General features: G+C 38.5%; 1 protein-coding gene across 1 annotated transcript; it reads right to left on the reverse strand.

Annotated features, from left to right (window-relative positions):
* Nucleotides 1–1,744: 1,744 nt before the first annotated feature.
* Nucleotides 1,745–17,729, reverse strand: LOC111327515 (ATP-dependent RNA helicase DDX42). Its single transcript, XM_022931724.2, has 20 exons — nucleotides 17,271–17,729; nucleotides 16,165–16,309; nucleotides 15,143–15,204; nucleotides 14,208–14,355; nucleotides 13,820–13,855; nucleotides 12,994–13,098; nucleotides 11,091–11,210; nucleotides 10,187–10,492; nucleotides 9,426–9,525; nucleotides 9,053–9,100; nucleotides 8,742–8,839; nucleotides 8,253–8,346; nucleotides 7,809–7,889; nucleotides 6,841–6,942; nucleotides 6,193–6,294; nucleotides 5,712–5,785; nucleotides 5,225–5,275; nucleotides 3,861–3,971; nucleotides 3,456–3,644; nucleotides 1,745–3,210 (listed from the first exon to the last, which is right to left on the reverse strand). Exons 1-20 carry the CDS (start codon nucleotides 17,477–17,479, stop codon nucleotides 3,055–3,057), a joined length of 2,337 nt encoding a protein of 778 aa, XP_022787459.1. The 5' UTR covers nucleotides 17,480–17,729; the 3' UTR covers nucleotides 1,745–3,054.

The following is a 17,729-nucleotide window of genomic DNA, read 5'->3' on the forward strand; positions in this document are numbered from 1 at the left end:
ATCGCAGGTTGTATCTTGTATAACTTTTACAAGGTAGCGCGTGACTCAAAATTATGTCAGCATGAGTATGGTGGTTTGCAACCAATCTCTAGAGACACAGTTAACAAAGGTGAAAGGAACAAATGTTGGTGGACGAACGAAAGAAGCTGATGGGATATCTATTGTTTACGTCCACCAACATGCCGGCAAAATCCCTACAAATTTCTCACCGTGCTCACAAGGAGAACTTGTTTTACAATCAAGAGCTCCTTTAAGTTAGTTATCATTTTCATTATTTTCGTGACCTCTTGCAAGGAGAAATAAGATACCAGTCACTCTTACGGGAGGGAGGGGGGGGGGGGGTGAAGTGTCAAAATAACAATTACCGAGTACTCATGTGATCTGGAAGCAAGTCAGCTCTCCGTCAGCTGATCGACGAAAACCTGTCGTGTGCGTTTTAAAAGCTACCAACAAACCACGCTAAATTTAGGAGGGAATTAAGTTAAAAATGGAAATGTTATGAAGCAGATACCATGGCTGTTGTAGGAGGCGCTTCATTTTCGTCCATCGACTTGAACATGTTCGAAACAACTGGGATGTGAAAAAAAGAAGCGAAGTGACGATCGGTTATGTCACAAGATTTGAATAAATACCAACGACACTACCAAGACACAGCAACGAAATACAAGAAATATATTAATCAGGTTAAAAAAAAATCAACGAAATATTTCAATTCACTGACTCTACGTATAGAAAGGTAGGAATCGTTGGTGCACAATAAGTAAAATAACTTATTTACGTATACACGGTCGTATACGTAAACACCCAAGGCTATTCACGGCGAGAGAGAAAACATTCCCCAGTTCTAATTCCGTGTAGGATGTAATTAACGTTACTTTTGGTCCTTTTGGGCTGAATACTTTGCGTGAACTGCGATCGGCTCTTCTTTTGGCGTGACCTGCGATTGGCCGTTTTTTTTTTCTTTTTTTTGCTCTTTTAGTGGGAACACCAAATTCTCCACACCCACAAAAAATAACAACCTCATGATCGTAATGGAACTGAAGTAAACGACAGGAAAACGCCTTTCATGGAATTTCCTCTCTCTCAGCTTGAAATATCCAAATTAACGGCCACGCTTTTCACCTGAAGAAATGCTAAGCGCTCGCTTGTCAATACATGTGTACTGCAAGGTGGATCGCAGGTTATATCTTGTATGACTTTCATACGATGGCACGTCACACAGTGAGTTGGGTTCTCCGTGCCGTTTCACACTTAACCCTGTGGCCAGACTCTGGTAATATAGACATACAAGTATTCTACTTGGGAATCATCCGCAAGGCCGATTAAAAACACAAAGTGTTAACTCGGAAAGTGGAAAGAGAAGTGCGAACGAGCGCACGAGAGAACCTAACCTCTTGAGCAGTGCTCTAAAACAAAGGTTGCTTTCAAGTGATCATTCAAAGTCTTCAATGTTTTTTTACGAGATCTATTTCAAATTGGTTCATGAAAATTCGCCATGCCGGTTATGTTAACCGCGCATACTTCGAGAGACAATCGCGTCGATAGAATACGAAGACGCTTTAGACCTTCAGTCAAGACAGTGTTGCTGAGTGCTATATAATTATATTAGATTATGGGTTCGAAATTTCTAGCGCAGGATAGAGGGCGTGTAGGAAGCCAAAATCAACTACCGCGCATAGAAATCGAGTGATCGAACCAATTTTGTATATACCTACTAGTCTTAAAAAAAAAAATAAGAAAAAAAACAGGCTGATGTTGTTTATTTTTTCTTTCTCTCGACAACCGCACAATTTCGGGCTTCTCACTTCACTCACCATCTAACATTGAATAGATACCGAGTGGTGTAGCCAATCAGATTGCAGTATCTGTGCTACAACGCTAGTGGATTTGTACCTATACTCGGTATGAAACAAATGCTCTAGAGGAAACTAACTCGATAATATGCTAACCTAGCGACACATCCAGTTGGTAAGAAGTCATTCAGTAACCTCACTATTGTAACAAGGTGCCGTATCGCAAGTGTTAATGGGACACAATTACTGACTTGGTTTTTACCAGGGCCCAGTTTATTGTAGGCCGATTAGCGCTAACCCAAGGTTAAATTTTCTCGGGTTTCTTTATTCTTTTGCGCAAGAGCCTTTTCGAGATAATTTTCTCAATTATTTTTAGAGTATCCAATCATCAAATTCTAGACTACAAGAATTACGTTAAATTTTCCTTTAAAGCCTTCAGATCCGAGATCAGATTTCACACTAACCCTGGGATATCTCAACCCAGCTTTGAATAGCCCAGCTAATGTTTGCAGCGCGCACTTTCCGTTTTCCATCTCCTTAACCCTTTGCACCCTAACATCAGTATGCATATTCTCCATACTGTTCACTATAAATTCCTTAAGGTGCTGGCAAGGAGAATTTGTTTAACAATCAAGAGCTCCTACAGTTGGTACTCAGTCTTTTTTCTCGTGACGTTAATGCGTGATTCAGTGATGTTGCAAGAAGAAATTAGACGCCAGTCACTCTTAGGGATTTCAGGGTTAAAGAAATAGCAAAATATGTTCATTGAGACCAACGTATAGAATTATGCTGTTTTTTCTAAATCGTATCAGAAACAATCCCAACACCTGAGCACTGTGTGTTGCAACAAACACTTCTCGTGTTCAAAAAGCAAGTTGTGTAGCTACGCTGCAAAATGTTTCCTTTCGAGTGAAGAAAAGCCTTGATTAAAAAAAAATGTGTCCTTAGCTTTTTTTGGAATCTTATGTAACCTACTCTTGTAGACAACTGGACTATATGTAATACAAAATTCACAGAAAACCGAAAAATATTTGGGGCGAAGCAGAGTATGAACACAATTTGTTCCTAAGCTGGGTGCAAACGGGATCTCTTCATGGCCGGCCTTGATAGAAAAAAGAAATGTGTTCTTAGCCTTTTTGGAATCTTACATAACTTAATAAAGACTGTTTCTCTTATAGACAACTGAGCGCATATGTAAAACAAAATTCAGAGAAAACTGAATAATCTCTGGATTGTTGCAGAGTGCGAACACTCTTCGTTCCTAAGCTGGGTCCCAACGGGATTTCTTGACGGCTGGTTTCTGTGGTTTTGACGATTGGAGCCTGTCAGGGGGTTTAGCTGTACTGTGATGACTTGTAGCGTCCCACGTGTTAGATGCTGAGGAAGATGCCGCGCAGAAGTGAGACTTATACTGGGCCTGAGGACCAAAACGTGAAAGACTTTTAAGAATATATAAACAAAGATTAAGTCTCCACTGGTATGATTTGTTCGGGTGGAGCAACACAACAAAGGTAATAACAAATATAAAAGGACCAAACTGTCCACAGGAAGCCGAAGAGATTTTTTATTCGTTGAAAAAAAGGGGGAAAATGGGTCAAGATTGTGACAGTTTACCCTCTAACGTGACAAAGTTTTCATGAGAAAGAAACTCATATCAAGAACCTGAAAAGCAGCCTTGAGAGCCGAGGTCCGATCGTTTCTTGCCGAAGAGCCGAACACTCCTCCCGAAGCCGAAGATGACGACGGACGAAAAGATGTTTTTGAGGACGACGATGATACGAAAGACGATTGTGGATACGATGATTCTGTATACGAATACTGTGCTCCTCTGCCATCACTGGCTTGGTTTCCCTGTGGAGAGATACGACAGATAATCTTTTGTGAGTACCAAATAGGCTCCAATTTAAAAATTAAAACTGAATTTGTTAAAACTTTGTCGGACAAAACCTTTTTGGAGTAAACAAATCAATACTATTTTTCGTCCAGATATTTTGCGAGCCATTTGGGTCCGCAAGTCTGGCGAGAGCAAACATAAGGTTACCGACGATGCCAAATAGCGTTATTTACCGACGATCCCTGCATTCCTAGGCCAGGCCTCTCACGCATGCGCGGTCTTCCTTCCCTTCCACTGGCTTTTCCCTTGCCTTGTCGAAAACGAGACTTCCTGAACCAAGCATTCTACAGACGAGAGCGAGAAACATTTACATGCAGTGGACAACAGGACAAATATCACAAAAGTATCGAAAGTAAACCGTGTTTGCATCGGTTTTACTTAATCTCGTGCTGTGATTGGTCCACAAAACTAGAGCCATCCTCTCAACCAATCAGATGTAGACTTAAAAGTACAAGCGACTTGGTCTGACGCGTTTCTCGTTATGGGTAGTTCTCGTAACAGGTTCCTTACGATCTTTCTCTTCCTTCTGACGATACTCAAAGAAAATACAGCCCGTCTTGCGACTGTATTATACGCCAGGTAAATAGAGTGCTTTTCGAATGAGTCGTAAATCAAAACCAAAGTAATAATGACGGCCAACTAAAAGAAATAAATATACTTTGAAGAGCTAATGAGAACTCAAAGTAAAAACAAGCAAACCTCGTAATGCGCGAGAAAACGCGGGAAAACGCGGGAAAACGCGGGCGACCAATTGGTTGAGAAAGTGGTGTGAGTTTTCTGGACCAATCACAGAGCGAAATAAAACAAAACCAATGTCATTCCGGATTACTTTCAATACTCGATAGAACATTGCTCTAGAATACAATCGTGATTCATAACACAAATAACCGTCACTAGCTGCGGAAATACTAGGATCTGTCATCGCTGAAATAACATACGAATAAATAGATAGTTTTGCCTCTAGATTTTCTCTCACATTCCTAGAAGTTAGAACCCACTTGAATAATGTATACAACTGCATAGTGGACAACTAAGTAACTTTCAATCGAATGGCTGTATATGCAGATCAATGGCACAATCTGAACAACAGCTCACCTATCTCTCCTTTAACCGAACTGGAGTCAACTGATGTATTTATTATTACAAATGGCTGAAAATCCGGTAGGAAAAATCGCGCAATATTTACATATTCAGCAAAGACAACTTGTAAACGACATTAGTCAAGAACATTTTCCGGAGTACAATTTCTTATCAACCCCTTGAGAGTTTCCTGACAAATGTCGTTATTGAGTCATCCACCCTTGCAGTTTTTGTCGCTGACAAGTTTTTCTGGCAGAAGTCAGCCTGTTCAAAACCTGGAATAACAGATATTGGACGAGAGAATTTATCGCTAAAAACTTGTCATGATTGACAATCTACAACCACACTGGAAAAAACTTATCAGGGGATAACAAATCAAAGTAAATGCGTCGACAAACTCGCAAACGTTAAGTTTTCACGAGTCAAGAAAGATGTTTTAGGGTTTAAAAGTAAGAACCTTCATTGCCATCTCCATCAAGGCCTCAGGGACCACTTGATTAGCTCCTTCCTAAAAAAAAAAAAGTATAATGGGTTAGAGCAAGTGGATGTCTACATAAGTCGGAAAATTGCATGGAGTGATATTTTTGTCATTTCGAATTCGCACGCTTTTCAACGTTTCTCTTCTCTACACTTACCAAAGTCTGCGAAAGATATATTCACAGGGACAAATTTTGGTAAACTTTGAGATGAGTTAGACAGTGCAGAAATGAAAACGAAAGCTTTAGCCTATTTCAACTCCATTATGATGGAGGTTAACGTACTCTATGGGTAGGATCTACTTGATTACAGTTTCTGGAAGCTGTTTATTCTTTCTTTCTGTTTTTTGTTTTGTTTTGTTTTCAAATATTGAGCTTTCCAGCTTGTGAGATAAGACATGCTTCTACATTATCTTTATTTTAACCGGTTTCCTCGGAAAAAAAATTAATGAATATGGCAACACTTACCAAATTTCGCACAAGATCCCCTGAAAAGTTCTGATCAGAAGACGTAAGAAGGGTGTAGGCCACACCCTTTTCTCCTGTAACGAAAAAAGGTAAAGATACACGATCAAAAATAGCAATGGCAACAGAACTGCCACAATACCAATCACTTCAGTGTTCACCTTTTGGCCCTGTATATGTGATTCCCAGTACTACTTTTCAAGTGTTATAAATGAAGAGAATTTGGTGTTTCATCAAAATCACATCATCCAGTCAGTCAATTTTTCTATTCGTATCACTTTTTTTTTGTTCTTACTGGATAATGCCTTGATATTGCAAGAAAAATACACCAAGTTCATTATTTCCAGGAGTGACTCGCTTCCTGCAGTTCTCAAAAGCAGCAAAGAAAGCGTTACTTTTGCTTCAGGTCAATTTTCTTTTCAGAGTAAACGAGTGTAGAAGCGCCACATCGTATTTGCTACAGTTAGCAACCGAACAAACTTACCTGCTCTGCCAGTTCGACCAATCCGGTGCGTGTGCGTGTGGATGTCACGAGCCACATCGTAATTTATGACAGTTTTGATTGATGGAATGTCCAAGCCACGGGCTAAAATAAAAACCAACTCGTCAACGCTACGCTGCTAAGCAGTTTAGTCAGCTCTCTTTCAGCCGAGCGGCAAAAGTGCGAGCTAAGCTAGAGTCGCGCATGCCTTCATGTGACTACCGCTTACATTAGGCTTTCCCCGCTTTGTTACGAGGCAACGGAAAAGGCTGCTGCGCAGACAAATTGAAAAAAAAGAAACGAAACAAAACAAACAGAGCTAATGCAGTCCTGAATTGTCTCACAAAATCATTGCACGAAAAAACTGCATAGGACCGTGCCGCACTACGAACCAGGAGTATCTGGAGGTTTCGCTCCATTACAAGTTTGCCCCTGACTAAATTAGCCCCCACTTCGACGAGTTCGCCCCATAAAATATAACAAACGAGACGTTAGCTTTGCCACGTTTTCTTCTTCTAAAATTGCTGCGTAAAAAGCGTCAAACACGCAGCAATCTCTGCAAACATCCTGTGTGCGCGCAGTTTCCGCGCTGAGTGAAATAACAGCATAGGTATAAGCGATAGTTCATATATTTCAAGCTTTGGTTCCTACCTGCTACATCAGTTGCTACTAGAATAGGAATCTCTTGTCTCTTGAATGAATAGATGACTTTGTCTCTCTCGAATTGATCCATATCTCCGTGCAGTAACACCGCTGAGTATAAAGAGACCAAAAGCAATCCATGTTATATCAGTTAGATGTAAAAAGTGACACAGATCAAGGTAACTAAATATTTCCGTTTATAATCCAACAGATATTTTTGCTCGCGCGTGATTGATCAAAACGCATCACGTGAACGAATACCCCCCAGCTAAAACTGGGGGATATCCAAGGATATACCTAAAGTGATATTCCTCAATTTTCAAACCTTACCTCCAATACGGAAAACTCTGCGCTTAAAATTCAATTCAAGATGGTAAACGTCGTGTGGTTATTACAGAATAAGGAACATGTTTAATATTTAAAAGATAAATATTTAAAGATAATAAACACGACAACCTCCATTTGGCGCAAAAATATGCTCGTACATTTCACCTTAGACAAAGAACTGTTCGCATCTCAGAACAGATAACGACCGCGGATAAATATTCGTGCATATTTTCGCACCAAATAGTGGCTACTGCTTTGTATTTAGAGGACAGAAAGAGGGCTATTTCCATTCCCCCCCCTCCATCTAATTATGCACCGCCAAGGAGGGCAACCTTTTTCAACAGGGAGTCTGGGGGCTGGTCTTATAAGAGAGAAAACAAATGCAAAATCAGCTTCTTCCTCAAGGAGACACGGTGGCCTGTTAATAGAGGGCGTTTAACTCCTGATCCAGAGGCGATAGTGTTTATTCCCTCACAGGTCGCCTCAGCGGTAATTTGTCACGTGCTGTAACGATTTGCTGATGCTCATTGTTGGAGAGCAATCTGAGTTGCACAAGAAAGATCGCCATTCCAAGAAGAAAGTTTGAGAGACAGGCTTGAGAAAACAATGGGCATTAAAAACCGACATGTATGCAATAATCTAAGAATTACCTTCAAAATCTTTGGTTTTGAGTTTTGATGCAAGCTCTTCACTGTTAGCCTTTTTGGTCACAAAGATGAGCACACTTCCAGCTTAGAAAGAAACATTTTTACAGGTACGTGAGAGAAGTACAAACTAACGTCAATTAAGACAAATTCCTGTGTAACAAAATTGAAATTCACGTTGATGAAATGTTCCAAACAATTCAAGGATCAGGACCTCTTTAAAAAGCGAAACCTTCCTTAAAATGGAAAACAAGTTACCTACAATGAAAATAAAAAAAAATTGGGATTACTTCACTCGTACAGCAAATAACGAAATTACCAGTTTCCGAGTCTTTTAGAGGGAACTATATCGAAGAGGCGAGATTTATACCCGTGGAGTACCTCTCCCAAAAAGGACACTCATCTGGAGCCTATCTCACCATTTTTTTGTAGCAGTTTTCGTTGTGTTACCTGATGTAAAAGAGACTAAATGTCTTGTTAGCCATGTCCATTTATCATTGATGCTTGGCAAGATTTCTACGATCTGTGTTACATCTTCATTCGCCTGGATTAAGAGAAAATAGATAGGAGATTAAGAACAGAACAAATTTTGCATTACGTTAATGAAAATTAGTCTGTTTTTCTCAAACTTTCAGCCCTATCTCAGACAGGAAAATTTTGCAGAGGTCTTTTTTTTTCTTTTTGGGGTATTTCAATTTTGCTAGAACAAATTCAGTTTGCGGTTCGAGTTGATTTTTAACATTATTGTTACGCATGTGCAAAATGCACTACAAGGGCTAAACCTCGGAACTGAACCGTTTGCTTGCTCCCATGATGACTGGACAGGTTTTCAACTACAAGTTTGTTTCCACTCTCTCGTCGATGACCGATAATTGATCATCAGAAACTTATTCTTAATTTGTTGTACATGTCTTTCTTCCTCAAACAATTGTTCCTTACCTCGCCAAGCTCACCCACGACAACTCTAATAGGATCTGTCAAGATATCCCGACAGAGCATCTCGACTTTTTTCTTAAATGTCGCACTGAAAAGCAAGGCTAAAACAACGAAACAAACAAACAACTCAAAACAATGATGATATTTTAACTCAGATGGCCGGATTAGAGATGAAAATTTCATGAACGGAAGAAGCGCAGGTTGCAATTAACCGTCAGTTTTGTGATGTTGAGTTACATATTAGGGCAACAATCACTGATTTATTTATTCATTGTGAAAAGAATAATGAGTTGAAAAGAAGAGGTACTACTCACTCTGTCTATCGGGACGAACGTTATTTGCAATCGACCTCACTTGTGGCTCTAGAGAAATACATTCAGTGACATTAAAGGATAAGTGTCAGGTTTTGATAACCACGACAGAAATAAGCAAGATGTCCATATGTGTTCATTTACACACCATTAAAAGACTCCGAAAGCATAAAGCACCTTTTCAATTTAGGAGAAACGATTGGTTTCAGATTTGAATTTGATTGGTTTAGAACGAGGCGGGAATTTATTGAACCAAACACAGAGCAAAGTGAAGCAAAACTAACACAGTCCCCCACTACTTTCGACGCACAATTGAAAACTTACTTTGTTCAAGCGATGCTTGTTCATGATGTTCTTAGCCGTATGGTTTACATACCAAATCCCATGTCAAACATCCTGTCAGCTTCATCAAAGACCAGATATGTAACTCTTTTCAGGTTTGTGCCCTTTGCCTTCACATGATCAATCAGACGGCCCTAGCGTTGGATAACAATATAATTAAAAAACTGATAAAATGAAGCGTTAAGGTTGTGTATGAGGGTTACCCAACCACTTAAGGCTGCAGTCATTTTAGATAATTTTAAGAGTGGCTAACCCACTACCAAAAATGAAAATGAGCAATTAGGTCGCTCTTTAATCCGCATCTATTTTATTTTTGTTTTTTTGTTTTTTTTTTCCGATAAGGAAGCATGTTTCGTTCAAAAGGCGTGCAGAATGGCACTAATAAAAAGTCTTTGCTTAAAGAATATGTCAATGAACCTGGAAAGAAAGAAAAACGACTGAACCTAGTTTAAGATCATTTTGACCTATAATTCACTGTAAAAGATGGTGCTATTCAGTATACTTGAAGAAAAAGAACTCCGTGTGCCCACATTAAGAGTTGAACCTGCGACCTTCCAAATAATTAGTACATGTATTTCAGATGCTCTACCACTAAGCTTTAGGGAGACTCATGACAGGCTGGACCGTTTAACTGAGTTCATGATGACAAACTTCCGACATACCGCTAGCTTAGAAATGTTGAATGTGACGCTCTTGCACAATGATGATGATGCAAGGAGGTAGATTTGAAGCCCGGTTATTTAATAGAAAGATGATGTTCATTTTCTACATCTGCACAAGGAAACGTTTCCTTACCGGAGTTGCAACAACAATTTCTGCTCCTTCCTGAAGAGCCTTTGACTGTTCATACTTATTACCCCCACCAAACACAGCCACAGCGTGGATGTTGTAAACTTTTCCAAACCGCCGAGCCTCAGCGAAGATCTGCTGGCAAAGTTCTCTGGTAGGGGCACAGATCAGGGCTATGGGTCCGTCACCAGGCTCTAGCTCGGGTTGGTCCATAATATGTACCAATGCTGGCCACAGGAAGGCCGCAGTCTTACCAGAACCTGTTTTAGCAATGCCTATGATGTCTCGGCCACTAAGTGCCACAGGGATTGCCTGAAAAAGGCCCAGAGGTATGATTCATGGATCTCAATTCTGTTAGATTTTCTTAAAAAAAGACCCTGGTCAGCCACAGTGGTATGAGGAAAAAAGGCTTTTCCTTCCCTTTCCCACTTAGTTAAGTACCCTGCAAGCCACAGTTCAAAGGAGTGTCACGGGGGAAAACTGAAGTTTACCTTTTTTATTAGCTGTGTTTAATGCAAATGAAGAATTAATTGACAGCAATTTAGTTACAGTGAGACCATACTGGCATATTGCTAAACAAAAGTTCACCAAGACTGATATTCAAAGTTATAAATTTAGAATAAAATACAAAAGGATATCTCAGAGAAAATAATATACCTCTACTTGTAAGAAATCATTTTTCAGGAGTAAGCCAAAACTTCTATTTTAGTGTATTTCCTAATTCAGTATTTTTAGGGAGTTACTATCAGATGGTTTCTGATGACCTTCTCTCACTCATTCTATCCAAGGAGTGATAAGGATAATAGCCAGCTACCAGAAGTCATGCAGGCTTGCCAAACACTAACAATGTGGTGTGGTACAGATATTTCATACTACTGCATGCGATGTTAGTTCTTGATTTCCGTCATACCTGACACTGGATAGGTGTTGGCTGTGTGTATTCAGACTTCCTGATTGCACCCATGAGCTGTTCATCAAAACTAAAATGTGCAAAACTGATGGATGGCTTTGTAGGCTGAGCTCCCGACACCTGTCAATCAATTACGACAATGAAGTGTACATGTACATACTGAACTTAAAAGGAATTATCAGCTGAAGCAAGTTTGCATTGATTTAACCCACTTAACAAATGGTAGACAACACAGCGTACACTATTGAGTTATAGATGCACGCGGGAGGTTGCTAAACACGAAAGAAGCGTAAGAGTTGCTCGAGGCTAGCACCTCGAGCGACTCTAGCTTCTTGAGTGCTTAGCAGACCTCCCAAGTGCATCCATAACTCAATAGTGTACGCTGTGGTGTTTACCATTTGTTTTATAACATAACATTGATAAATTGTAGCTAAGGAGTTCCCTTTTATTTAACAAATCTTACGTGACCAGAAAAAACAGGTGCGCGCAGAAAAATAGTCTTTGCATTTGCTCACGTCACCAGCGTACACCCATTGTAATGATACACAATGTGTATCATTACAATGTAAATGCATGACACCTTCTATCAATTACCAATGACGATGAAATGTATATTCTGAACTGACATGTATCAATAATTTCTGGTTAAAATGAGTTTGTGCTAATTTCACCTTTAGTTATGGGTTTTGGCAAAACTGCAATCATAAACTGTACACAACAAAGCCAAGGGAAAATATTTAAAACAAGATAAAGCTACAGTACCCCTCAGATATATGTTAACTGCACAGATGCATTCTGCTACACCCAGACGTTGGGTAGTCCGACGCATTTATAGAAAAACACATGAACACTAGCATACGCTGCCATAAAAGAGAATTCAAGTCTTATACCTCATTCTCACCAAGGTTTAACATGTATTACAGCTGTTTTGTAAGACACACCTTAAAGTGCACCTACACCCAAAAAATTTTTTTCGCTTAACGAAGTAAGCTTATTATTTTGAGTATTTCTGCGCAAAAATTTTTTTATTTGCTCAAATCTTCAATTTTCTATGCCCAGTCAAAATATGGAAAATCGGCCGCCATCTTGCCCCACGACCGAGTTTAAAGAGGAATGGCTCTAGTGGGTAATGTGACATCAAATCAAGAACACAAAAGTCTGCATTTCACACATTTTCACTTGTTTGGGAAGGTTGTAGTCGATAATTGTCCGAAAATATGCCGACTAAGTGTGTTGTAGAAGGATGTAGCAACGTGCGAAATTTGCAAGAGGGTATCGCGCTTCATACATTCTTCATACAACACACCTAGTCGGCATATTTCGGACAATATCGACGACAATCTTCCCAAACAAGTGAAAATGTGTGAGATGCAGACTTTCATGTTCTCGATTTGACGTCACATTACCTGCTAGAGCCATTCTTCTTTAAACTCGGTCGTGGGGCAAGATGGCGGCCGATTTTCCGTATTTTGACTGGGCATAGAAAATTAAAGATTTGAGCAAATTAAAAAAATTTTGCACAGAAATACTCCAAAAAATAAGCTTATTTCGTTAAGCGAAAAAAAATTTTGGGTTTAAGTGCACTTTAAATTTTTTCCATAAAAATTGCATAAATTGATGCTTGCCAATTCCTTTTGTAGTACATTGAAAACACCAGTAAGAGATTTTTTTTAATCATGTAGAAAAATCAGTTTTTCAGTTTTTTGTAAACCCAGTTCAACCAAACATATTTTGCCACTGTGAATAGGGTATTATCGATACATGTAGTTTAAGCTATTAACCTTGGTTGTTGTTTTCCATTCTTTTCCCAAACAGCCCCCGCAAAAACAAAATTTAGAAGTGCTTGACATATATTCAGTCTAAAGAATACTCTAAAAGAACTTTCATACAGTTTATAACCCACCTTCATTCCCAATTTTCTCCTTAAATCCTGAACGTCGTGGTTAGTAAGTTTTGCAATTTCCTCATGTTCAATGTAGAAGTTCTTTTCAAAAGGTGGGTAGTCAATCTTAAACAAGACAAGAACATGCCAAAAAAACTGGTGAGAAGTGCACCAAGGCAGAAAGTGACTAGAAAACAATTGAAGATAAAAGGAGAGAAAGAGCAGTGTTCTCTTGAGATTAATCAGAAGCCAGCCTTGAAGGAGTAGCAAACAAGTGAGTGACCAAATGGCATAAGCATAATTTGACTCCTTCTAAAAACAAGGTAGTTTGGCAGAGTGGTTAGAGCACTGGACTTGAAATTTGGTGTTCCTGAGTTCAAGTCCTAAACCCAGCTACTAACAGGACTTTTTCTCAGTTGTGCCAAGTTCAACTCCTTGGTTGCACTTTGTACATGGCTAAATGGTTTGCCTTTGGCAAGTTGGAATTTTTTTACTTAATGTTTTTCTAAATTTGTTTCAGTGGACAAGAAAGGCCACCTAGTGGAATATCCTCCGCTAAATCCAATTCTTTTTATTTTTATCCCCATTATTTAGTATCTGTTACCCTTGTGTTTACTTATTGGTTTCTTTCTAGTATAATTTATAAGAAAATAGAGCAAACATTACAATTCCTTTCAGATTAAAACAGGTATTTCTCAGTTTTGTCTTATAAGAGAAGGCGCCTCTTTTGAAACACATTGACATTCAAATGTCAACTTCAAGCATGTTTTTTTTGGACACTGGTAAGGGAAACTGAAAAGAATAATAAAAAATATATAACAGTATTAAAAAATGGTATTAAGGCTACCTCGAAGTGGTCCACTGCTGGAAGTGGCACAATAATCTGCAAAACAAAACAAAACAAAAAGAAAAGCAAATAAATTCACAAGTCACAATGAAGATCAGTAAGTCTCCTTGACAGACAAATCACAAATTACTCAGAATTTTGGTTTTATCAACTGAGTTGATAATGTAACTTGGCCACAGTTCAGAGTTTCAGAGCTGAAATTAATCCTTCATTATTTGCTCAGATAAGGGGCTAACCCTCAACACGTGTGCTTTGAAACTCTTTAAAGTGGCTAATTTACATTATCAACTCAGTTGATAAATCCAAAAGTACCTTATTGTACTCTCCCACCGATGCAGCACCACAATTTCTTTAGGAACTTACCCCCCTCTTAATATCTCAGAATTACCTTGGACTTCTCAGGAGCGATTGGGTTTCCATCACTATCATACTCAATCTCTTCCTCATCATCAGGATATGCGATGACAGGGGCATTCTTAATGTAATTGAAATATGATTCTTGATCATCTTCTTCTTCGATGTCATCTCTTCTGCTCCTAATCACGTTATAAATTTTTACAGGTAATTAGTTTTGCTGGCATCGCTGCAACACGGCAAGCTTAAATTGCCCGAAATTGCCAAGTGAGCTTTATCAGCTGTGTTTAAAGGCCAGAAAGTAACCTGTAATGTTCTCATTGATCCAAGCTCTCTTCAAAAGACAGTCACATGGTCAGCTGTACAGTAAAGTACAGTTGGTTTATGAGCCAGTGCTTAACTCTGGTGTCCATGGCATGAAGCAACAAGTAGTATTTCTACTTCCCCCTGGATGGGATGCCAGTCCATCGCAGGGTTACCCCCCAGCATTAAATTTTCCGGTAGCCAGTTATACACCTGGGTGAAGAGAGGCACTGTGAGAGTAAAGTGTCTTGCCTAAGAACACAACAGTTGTACAGTAATACCATGTATTAGCGCACCAGGTCCACTATTCCCTTTGGTTTCTGGCAACTGAAAAATTACTTCTGGACACCAGTTTAGGATTTTAGGTCCCTAAATGGTGACTTAAAAGAAAAGCTTGTGGCTGAAACAGAACTTTTATCAACTGCAAAAACTGTTGAAAGAAGTTCTTTTTCACAGAAATGTCTCATTTGATTTCTAACTAGCCATAACAGGCCACGCTGCAGCCATGCCCTGTTTGAAAAAAAAAAATGCTTTGCATTCAATAGCTACTTCAACAGTTCTGTCTTGCTTGTTATAAATAGATTTTGAGTAGGAAATAATGTGTGCAATCTTTGCACAAACCTTGTCAAAAGAACAAACTAGATCTAGAATGAAACTAAAACATACTTTTTCTTGTCTTTATCGCTTTTTTCCTTTTCAGACAGATTTGCTTCCTTCTGCACTTCATTCTGACAGGATATCAAACACAACAAATGATAACCCTTTACACCCTAACATCAGTATGCATATTCTCCATACCGCTCTTCATACATTTCCTTAAGTCCTGATAAGGAGAATTTGGCTTATTTGGCTAGCCTCCATTTCCTTTATTTCTGTGACCTTTGTGTGTTATTCAGGGGTGATATTGTAAGGAGAAATTAGATGTTGGTCATTCTTATGGGTTGAAGGACTAATAAGAACATAACAATGAAAGGATTGACGTGGCCCTTACAACTGATATCAAGAGCTATTATAGAAATAAATAAATAAATAATTAGTTTATTTAACCCTTTGGTAGTGTTAAACACTAAATTACAAGGGAGACAATAAAATTCATTCAATTCTATACAGAACACAATACACTTGGCATAACAAGAAAAAACAATTAAGCCCTATAATTGTAACTGTGAGTAACAAACTTACAAAGGCAGTCTGTTTTGACGAAGCAGAATTGAGAACAGGAAAAACTAGTCCTCAACCCACAGTTTACAATCTTGCACCAACGTCTAAACGTTTGGAATTCCCTACCCTATCATCTAACTCTATCCCACAGATTCTCCATCTTTAAGATTTTGCTTAAAAAATTCCTTATTGACGGAAAAGTAAATTTGACTCGCCTATCCATAGTTAACCTATTGTACAATGTGAATGACTCTTAATTGAAATTTTATCTAGTTGAATTATAAATCGTTAAAAATAATATTATAATTATAGTTGTTCTTTGAGATTGCTGTAAACAACTGAAATTTATTTTTGTTTATGTATAAATGGCAAAATAGAATAAGTATACGGATAAAAAGTAGTATTATTTGTACTACCTAAATGTTTCTGTGAAGCATGATACAACCTCAACAGACAACCTTGAGTTCAAACACATACATTTTTTAGAGGTACATCTGTGGCTGTGCTGACTAAATAAGGTTTCTCACCTGTATTCCTGCCATGAATTTATCCAACTCATCTTCCTCATCATCATCATCTTCCACTTGCCGGCTGGATGGCATGTCTTCACCTTCGTCATCATCGTCAACAAATTTTGTCTCATCATCCTCATTATCACTATCTACAAAGATTCTACAAGTAAAATAATAAGTATAAATCACCTTGCATTATATCAAAAATGCTGCAATCATGTAAGCTACACTTCTTGCTATCTATTCCATGATAGTGGGTACCTTGGCAAAGTGCAGTTATTATCAAACATAGATGAAAATATGACCATGTCTTATCGTTAAGTCTTAATCATCTAGCAGATCTATATCAAGATAATTAGATAATTCAATCTCCATTTCTAGACCTGACAGGTGATTGGGACAAAAACTATCAAGAGATAGAGACTCCAAGCTAATGAAGTGTTTCATTAGTTAGTTTAATTTGTGTAATCAGGAAGTTTCCCAGTGGGGTGACCAAGATTATCTTGTTGGTTCAAAGACAGCAAAGTATTGTAAGGAAACAAATACTCCCATCAACCAAGGAAGGCCATGTTGCCATTTTGGAAAAATACAATTTAAAAAATTTACCACTGACACAAGGATGATTAACTTAAGATACAGATGTGCTTTTCTGCTGAATGAACGTTTACTATAATCCTCTCAAGAATCGTTGAAACATTTCCCTACTCCCCACTTGTCAATGTTGGCACCAAGAAATTAAAAAAAAGAAAAAAAAAAAAAAAAAAGACTCAACACCGAGAGAGGTGTTTAATCAAGACTTGACATGAATGCTAGATATGAAATGGAGATTTTTCTTATCTGACTGGTGATCTGGCTAACATGGAATGTTAGAGTACTTAGACAAAGAAATATGATCAAATTTCGCCCAATAGATATTGAACTAGTGAACCTCCTATGAACTACCACGAGTTGCCAAGCCCTACAGTAGATAACTTACTAGCCAAAATATAAAGCACTGAACTTTAGAAAACGAAGCAAAATTTCGGTGTTGACATTATTTTAATGACGATCTTATTCAAAGACATTCTATTATCAAAAGAAAGTAAAAATAAATTAGTTGATCCTTTATCAGAAATACTTACGGTTTCCTTGCTCCTGGCAGAGGAAACGATGAAGTGCTTCGTACTCCCTGGCGATGGGATGATTGAGTTTTTTTCACACTTTCACCTGATCTGTTGACGGGCATCCCGCTCCCTATGTTACGTGGAAGGGGATCTTCCTTCTTAGCTGCTAGAGTAAATCCTCCAAAACCAAAACCTCTTTGTTTTCCAGGTCCTCCCTTTTGAAACATCTTGATTCAAACAATTCGAATTCTGAAATGTGTTATGTAGATGTTCTTGATCGAAGCAAACGACAGTAAAAACCGAAAGAATTTACGTGCATAAAATCTTCGATTACTCCATGTTCAATATTGAAAATTATTTTTTATCCAAAGTCCATAAAATCGTCCACAGTTCTCTGGATAAGTGAGAAATTAAAGTGTTTACTTCACGTTGACATTGCTATTGGTGTACGTCCGCCATTACCAGTGGATGCGCAGT

This window comes from Stylophora pistillata, chromosome 12 (assembly GCF_964205215.1).
Source record: "Stylophora pistillata chromosome 12, jaStyPist1.2, whole genome shotgun sequence".
NCBI lineage: Eukaryota > Metazoa > Cnidaria > Anthozoa > Scleractinia > Pocilloporidae > Stylophora > Stylophora pistillata.

Bases quoted from the DNA above. Each gene is read 5' to 3' on its own strand.
- LOC111327515 (XM_022931724.2), bottom strand. From the start codon at position 17,479: ATGTTTCAAAAGGGAGGACCTGGAAAACAAAGAGGTTTTGGTTTTGGA. The intron at 16,310-17,270 runs GTAAGTATTTCT...TTTTACTTGTAG, and splicing joins CTGCCAGGAGCAAGGAAACC to AATCTTTGTAGATAGTGATA. The intron at 15,205-16,164 runs GTGAGAAACCTT...ATATCCTGTCAG, and splicing joins AATTCATGGCAGGAATACAG to AATGAAGTGCAGAAGGAAGC.